General features: G+C 37.1%; 1 protein-coding gene across 1 annotated transcript; it reads left to right on the plus strand.

The window, feature by feature from the left end:
* The first annotated feature begins 1,137 nt into the window (after positions 1-1,137).
* Positions 1,138-7,671, plus strand: LOC128168901 (acetylcholine receptor subunit alpha-like 1). The gene is made up of 5 exons (XM_052835062.1): positions 1,138-2,004; positions 4,704-4,748; positions 5,277-5,386; positions 6,350-7,346; positions 7,499-7,671. Exons 1-5 carry the CDS (start codon positions 1,807-1,809, stop codon positions 7,664-7,666), a joined length of 1,518 nt encoding a protein of 505 aa, XP_052691022.1. The 5' UTR covers positions 1,138-1,806; the 3' UTR covers positions 7,667-7,671.

The following is a 7,671-nucleotide window of genomic DNA, read 5'->3' on the forward strand; positions in this document are numbered from 1 at the left end:
GTAGATCACCGCTATTTACCAATGAATATGTCGCTTGATAGTCCTCGGGAAAACAAATAATCCTTCAGTTAGGCGTTTTTAATAGGCAATCATAATTTGAGTGTCATTCGTTGAGTTATAAGCGAGTTACAGAGCTTGAAATTCTTTGCTTTGTAAACAACGCGTTTGTTTATTGGTACATTTTGAATGTTGAAGTGAGAATTCCACTTTTATACCTAAAATGAATGTGTTAAAGGTTATGAACTGTTTATCTATGCTTAAAATGAATAAAAAGATAGACAAATATTCAGCTTGAAAAAAACTTTCCTGGTATTTTGAACCTACGTAAACATAAACAGGACACGAGCCTTGTTTACACGACAAAGAAATGAGCCCTATATCTTTCTCATAACTCTATGTATGACTCTCCAATTTCATATGATCATTTGAAATGCATTTCTTAAGCATTGAAAATAATACAAACAGAAAAATAGAATTTGACCAAAATCGTGACCATGCTCTTTAAATACCTATATCCACCTAATTCGAAATCTGGTGTACCAAACACGTCTACACCTGCGTGTGTGAGACACTGAAGAGTTCATTACAATCCTCCCCTCCCACCCCTTACAAATCTCCACAAAAAGGAATTGACGACCAAATCACGGGTTACATATTTACTCTTGCCTTAAAGAGTCTATAACAAGTTCTCCCCGACACACCGCCCCGCCCCCTATCAATGTAATAGCTGTAATCACAGGGAATCCATGCGCTTCTGATAGACTGACAAATCTTGTGAAAGTGTTAAAAGATTTCGTTCCCCGATATCTTGACGAGAGTAGTTATTGATTCAGATAATCTTTTATTTGCAGAGTGGTATTAAGTTCCATGAGAAAACATGTGACAAAATACTTCTTAAGTAAGTTAAACTTGTACACACACGCCCGGGATTCTATAAAGAAAATTAATTGATTTCTGTATATATATTGAACTAAAACGTAGATAGAAGAGGACTCATCCATTTAACTTTTAAGCTCTACACTGATCGAATTTAGAGTGACTCTCAGATTAAATGTTTAACTATGTATCAAGACTAGCAGGCGTTAATGAACTGAGATCGATTAGCTAGTGTTGACTACAAATGCTTCCTTCTGGTCATTGTGTGAGACGTGCACAAAAACTTTGAGTTCTTTTTAAACTGCGAGGCTGACAGAAATTAAAAAAGCTAAAAAGGCGGGCGGCAATCAATATAGACAAGCCTTCCGACAACTTTTATGACTTTTGAGAAACGAAATGGTTCTGCAACATGCCAAATCAAAGATTGTTTGATTAGTTTCCTCAAAATGTAAAAGGGAAATAAATCACCAATTAGGATGTCATATTGTGATAAGCAAGTTACTTAGACTGGCACTCAGAAATTCCTGTGCGTTGCATAACTAGCGCCGATCATTCCGATATTTGATGTCTGTAGAAGGGTTCTGAATGGCGCTATACGTAGCACCGCGCGTGTAACCGTTCTTGCAGCGAACAACCGCACGTGATAAATTGGCTCGCGAGGAATATCGTAATTAGCGATATAGGTGTAGTGTCCTATCCTTGTACAAAACAATACACACCAACTGTGTTTTATGGCCAGCGATGCCATGAATGAGTAGCTAATTCAGACAAGAAGTTAAAGGATTCGGACAGCCAGACCTAATGACAACGAACCGCCCAGTGTCGCCTTAAAAGATACGTACAATCAGACATTGATTTTAACTTGGCTTCTATTTGAGCCGCGCTCGGAGATAACCTTGGTGGTGCGCTACTGAGATAGATTGTTCCGGGATGGAGCCGTGGTGCCTGCTAGTGGCGCTGATGTCACTCGATGTGGGTGGCGCTGTCACTATGAAGGAACCTGCCGAGAAAAAACTCCACGATCACCTGTTGGGGGAGAGATACAGCAATCTGATCCGTCCCACCGGAAACAGCTCTGTGAAGCTGACCGTGAAACTCGGGCTCCGGCTGTCCCAGCTACTGGAGATCGTAAGTACCTATCAGTACTGTATGTACTATTTTAGTGACCAGTACAACTGTAATATGGCATAATGTAGAATACCATTTGTGTGCTCTAATACTCTATTACATTACTTATTAGAGTGTTATAAGCTTGTACTAGGAATATCTAGTGATATCTAGTAGATATTAAGAGATACCAGAATTGTATTAGCTGTTTACTTAGATTGTTAAAAGGAACATGCCTGATGTATCGACTTAAGTTTTGATGTGGCTGATTCACTCAGATTGTAGATTGATTTTACCTAAGTTGACGACAGAATGGCTTTCAGATGTGTATACATATCAATAACACACAGGGTTCATTTGTATGTGTTGGTATCTTATAATGCAGTGCCTGTTGTGTGATGCACATCATCTGAATGAAATACACGATTCACAAACAGAGACTTAAGACAACAAGGTCTCTCTATCTCAATAAAGCAGAGTGCGTATTAATTGCATCGCTCAATTGTAATAACATGTGCAAGCGTAAGACGGGATATTGATATGTAATTGTTAATAGTTTGTTCAATATGGCGGTTACTTGAGATATACCCTTGTTGCCATGAGATCTTCCTATTGCCGACACCATATTATAATATGGTGTAAAATAATCGAGTAGATTGACATTAATCGGAATTTAAAATACCGAATAAACACAATTTACGTTAACCTCTGGATAGATATGTTCTATTTACTTTTTAGAATCAATGTCAAATGTCAATAATTGTCTGTTGCCGTCTTTGAAAATGTCAGCAGAAGTAGCGATATTTGAATTAGGTCCAAATAATGGACAAGGTGTGTGTTAGTTTTTATGGATGGTGAGCGTGTCCCAATTCTAGCATCTAATTATCAGTAGGACAGTTCAACGATTGTGACGTCACTTTCATGCTCGCAGATACAATGTCATGTCACCTCACCTGTTTAAGCAAATCGATGTGATCATGATCATAATTTGCAAAATAAACTTTTGCTTTTATTTGAATATTTGCAATAGTTACCTTGAATTTCATTGAAAATCCAGATTTGTAATGGAGTTACATCCATATATTTATAAAGCAATTAAAGGTTCGTCTTGCTTTTCTTGAATATGATATTAATAACATTTGATATATTCTAAATCATCTCTTGTTAGAATGAAAGAATTTTTTGAAGCTATACATATCGTTATTTCGCGTACATCCGTTTTATTTTCGTTGTAACAAAATTTATTAAAAGAGGTAAATATGTAACATTCTTAATTTGCCTCAGTCATCATTTTGCGATTTAAAAAGTTTCGTAAAGAAAAAAAATACAAGATATATTCATTAATTTGCGATGTAAAAGAGAGCGTGAAAAAGGCGAAAAGTACGTAGATCAATACAAAAATAACTGGATAAAGGTATTTCCCGCTTCAAACTTGTCCTATTTGTTGAAAGTGAATTAATATGGTTAAAAAAATAAGTTTACAGTTACTATCACTATAACATATCAGTATAATATATCGTACCGCTTGTAAGTATTCTCTAGATGATAAATAAGTGTTCCTTTGCAGGTTGTCCATTCATTTTAATAACTTAAGGAATTGATTCGTCATTGGTAAAACCTATCTACACAGCAGATAATATTTTAATTGGATAATTCTCCTCTACTTTTAATGGCTGTAATTCATCTTTTATTCAAGTTTTTTCTATTTCTTGAAGATATAAAATTAGTTTTCTGGTGAAATAACATATAATAATATTTTAAATTAGTAAAATTCTAAAGCTAGAATTTGGCCACTTTCATAAAGTTCTTAAAAAAAATAGCAGTTCTTGTCTTGAAAGATGACGTTTAAAATTGACTAGTAAATAAATAAATAATAGATCTTATTTGAAAATCGTTTTCTACCTTGCATTCGTAGAGTGATTTCATTAATTGTTTTCTTCTGTGGCAATTTATCGATGATTAATTAACTGCTCATCATCAGTAATGTACCTATTAATGTTTACGTACTTTTGATTAAACGATCACCTTCAAAGACAGTTTAATAATGCATTACGAGCCCGATGTTTATGGCATTGCTCTTGTAGTGGTGGATTCCGGACGGCAGGCATTGATTCCTCCACAGTACGGTTTGGAATCATGGTAATCATGTTTTGCAGGAACTGACTAGCTCCGCGCGCTTCAGTGGCACCCAATTATCTAAATATCCCCCATGCTCCTATTTAAGGCTTGACTTCAATCGGAACTGAAATCTTATTACACAATAAAGATTGGCAATGCACAAAATGCAGAACAGAGGGAGCTTCCACGGATATTGGCTGAATATGAGTAATCAAATTTGATTGTCAGGGATATTTCACTCAGTTTAAACTTGATGTCTTTATTAAACACTGTGCTCTCAAACGGTCATATTAGACTATAAGTCTATAACTTATTATTTATCAATGTAACCAATGTAAAAGCAGTGTAACCACGGTAACCAGTGTGACCATTATATTACCTGCATAGACAATCATGGTCAGTACCACTACTAACAGTTACATGTAGTTGTGTAACAAAACTGCCACCACTATAATTCAATTTAATATATTACCAGTAGAAGAATGACTTTGATATTCTGAATAGTTAATAAAAGAATATCAATATTTTGAGCCAAGGACGAGTTTAAAATAATAAAATTAAGTACAAATGTACAAGCATTTTAAATTTTGCTGTTTTTTCAGGATGAGAAGAATCAAATCATGACAACGAGTGTTTGGCTGCGACAGGTAAGTCTAAAATATCTACATCCCTATACTGTAAACCTAACCTTTGTTCGCATACGAGAAATTTTCGCAAGGTTCGCGACAGCCATGTTGTTGCGAACATTTCTCGCCGCGAATCAGTCCTTGCCGCGAATCAGTCCTTGCCGCGAATCAGTCCTTGCCGCGTGCGTTTTATAACAACATGGGTGTGAATAAGGCGAAAATAAGTCGTCGTGAATAAAATTGGTTTACAGAAATCGTGTGTTCTCTAGTTTTGTTTTACTTCTTTGTGATATTCAACCTACAAAAGTAAATTTTCTTGCTGATCGTGATGGTTTTAAAAGTTATTGTAAACATCTTATAATTTGCTGCGAGATGTGACCAATATAGTACAAGAGGTACATTATGTATACATACGTTGGTCCTTGTATAAAGATTTTTACGGAGACAATAATAAGTCTTTACAAGTACATGTAATAATTCTCAGCAAATTGTGAGATGAAGATTGCTGCATAGACGTATTTTATTTGAAATAATTGAGCCTCGTTCTAGGAATGGTTCGACCTCAGACTGAGATGGGATCCCAGGTCTTACGGGGGAATCCAGGTCACCCACATCCCGTCAGAGAGCCTCTGGAGACCAGATATAGTACTCTATAACAAGTAAGTACTGTGGAATGATCATTTACTACCTGTGGGAGACGAGAACTGAGAATAACTTATAGGTATGAATGTACTATAACCACCACTTGATAGGCAGCTACCGCAGGATTAGTAGATATTGAATGCAATCTATATTATATTTGTAAGTACTGTATAGAATACATAAATATTAGTACTGTGTGGTAAAAATTTATGTATGATGTATAAAAAGTTATCATATAAATAAGGAATAAGGAATCATTCTTTGAGTATTATAAGGTGATAATTTCGGTCGGGGTGTGATCAAATCCAATAAAGCCCGAATGGCTTTATGATAGATTTGATCAAACCCCGACCGAAATTATCATCTCATAATATTCAAAGAATGATTCCTTATTACTTATATTTATATAATTTTAAGCCATCGTACGATTATATATTTAAATATTAATAAGCAAACCCCGCTGGCGCCTCGATTTGGCGTCATTTTTATTGTGGGTTATATAGTACAAAATCGATACGTAGTGTTATCACAGGCAAAGACACTGGAAAATGTAAATACTAAATTAGAGCTGTTATTCAACTGAAAATAATCTTATCATAATTATTATGTATAAATGATAAGACTTCGTGAAAACTGCATAACAAAAACATGTACCTACAATGTATATAGTATATATATAATATATATATATAAGTAATGTAAAAATTTTTAAAATTTAATCACTGAATAATTAGAACTACTAAAAAATTAACACTAAAAAGGAATTGTATGATTGGTAAATTTGTTAGCATTGTGTTATTAATAAGAATGAAGATGTATACCACATGATGAAGAGGAAAACCCATTGTAATTTAATAAGCAATATTCGAATGATATATCTTCTTAACAGAATATCATGCATTTGTTTTGACATATGTGTAAATCGCTTAAAAAGTTACCTTTGTCCACTGTCACGTGGTAAATGAAAGCTTTCTTTACAGTGCAGACGGAGCGTTTGAGATCACACTTCTAACTAAGGCGACTGTTTACTACACGGGACGAATAGTGTGGGAACCGCCAGCCATTTATAAAAGCTATTGCCCCATTGACGTGGAGTTCTTTCCCTTTGATATGCAGGAATGCTTCATGAAATTCAGTTCCTGGACGTACGACGGTTTTGAAATAGATCTGCAGCACGTGTGTGACTCGCAGGCGGTGTTCTACGAGGACACAAAGGTCAAAATCATTGACCGTGGTATTGACCTCAAAGACTTCTACCAGAACGTGGAGTGGGACGTCATCAACGTCACGGCCCGCCGGATGGAGAAGTTCTACCCCTGCTGCCCCCAGCCCTACCCCGACATCATGTTCAACATCACGCTCCGCCGGCGGACGCTGTTCTACTCCCTGAATCTGATCATGCCTTGCCTGACCATCTCATGTCTGACAGTGCTGGTGTTCTACCTGCCCTCAGACAGCGGGGAGAAGATTACACTGTCCATCTCTATCCTCCTGGCCCTCACTGTGTTCTTCCTCCTACTGTCAGACATCAGTCCTCCGACGTCCTTCGTCATCCCGTTAATCAGTAAATACCTGCTGTTCACAATGATTGTGGTGACACTGTCCATTTTCCTGGCGGTATACACACTGGGCATTCATTTTCGGAGACCCTCCACACATAAGATGAGTCCGTGGGTCAAGCGAGTTTTTACGGAAATTCTTCCGAAAATATTGTTGATGAAAAGGCCAGACCTGAATTGGAAATCGAATGACAATAAATACCGGGCGGTGAACGGTATAGAGATGCAAGACGTTCCGGACAACCATGACATCACCACGAGGGTGGGGTGGAACGCGGGCTCCACGGAGGGGCTGCGCGGGCGGGCGCCGTCCAGGGACTCCATAGAAATCAAGAGGTATCCGAGGGAGGTCATTGAGGCCATAGAGAGGGTCAAGTTCGTGGCGGACCACTTGCGAGATGCGGACGCGGATAATATGGTACGTGCATCTTATGACATATAGATCTACACTGGATCTAATGAAAATGACTTATATCTGTATTGATAAAAATAAATATGATTTGATATTACTGCATTTCACAACAATCCAGTCAGTTAGTCAACTACTTCATATTGTTTTCAATGTTTCAGGAGGAGAGAGATTGGAAGTACGTTGCTATGGTGATGGACCGTTTATTTTTGTACATTTTTACGACAGCGTGTGTTTGTGGTACCCTTAGTATATTTTTGTATGCGCCATCTTTGTACGACCCCCGGGGTCCCCTCAGTCTGGACGATCAGCTCAACTGTACATACTAAATGTT

This window comes from Crassostrea angulata, unplaced genomic scaffold, assembly GCF_025612915.1.
Source record: "Crassostrea angulata isolate pt1a10 unplaced genomic scaffold, ASM2561291v2 HiC_scaffold_66, whole genome shotgun sequence".
NCBI lineage: Eukaryota > Metazoa > Mollusca > Bivalvia > Ostreida > Ostreidae > Magallana > Magallana angulata.

Coding starts and splice junctions, on each gene's coding strand:
- LOC128168901 (XM_052835062.1), top strand. CDS start 1,807: ATGGAGCCGTGGTGCCTGCTAGTGGCGCTGATGTCACTCGATGTGGGT. Junction 2,005..4,703: donor TGTCCCAGCTACTGGAGATC/GTAAGTACCTAT, acceptor CTGTTTTTTCAG/GATGAGAAGAATCAAATCAT. Junction 5,387..6,349: donor GATATAGTACTCTATAACAA/GTAAGTACTGTG, acceptor CTTTCTTTACAG/TGCAGACGGAGCGTTTGAGA.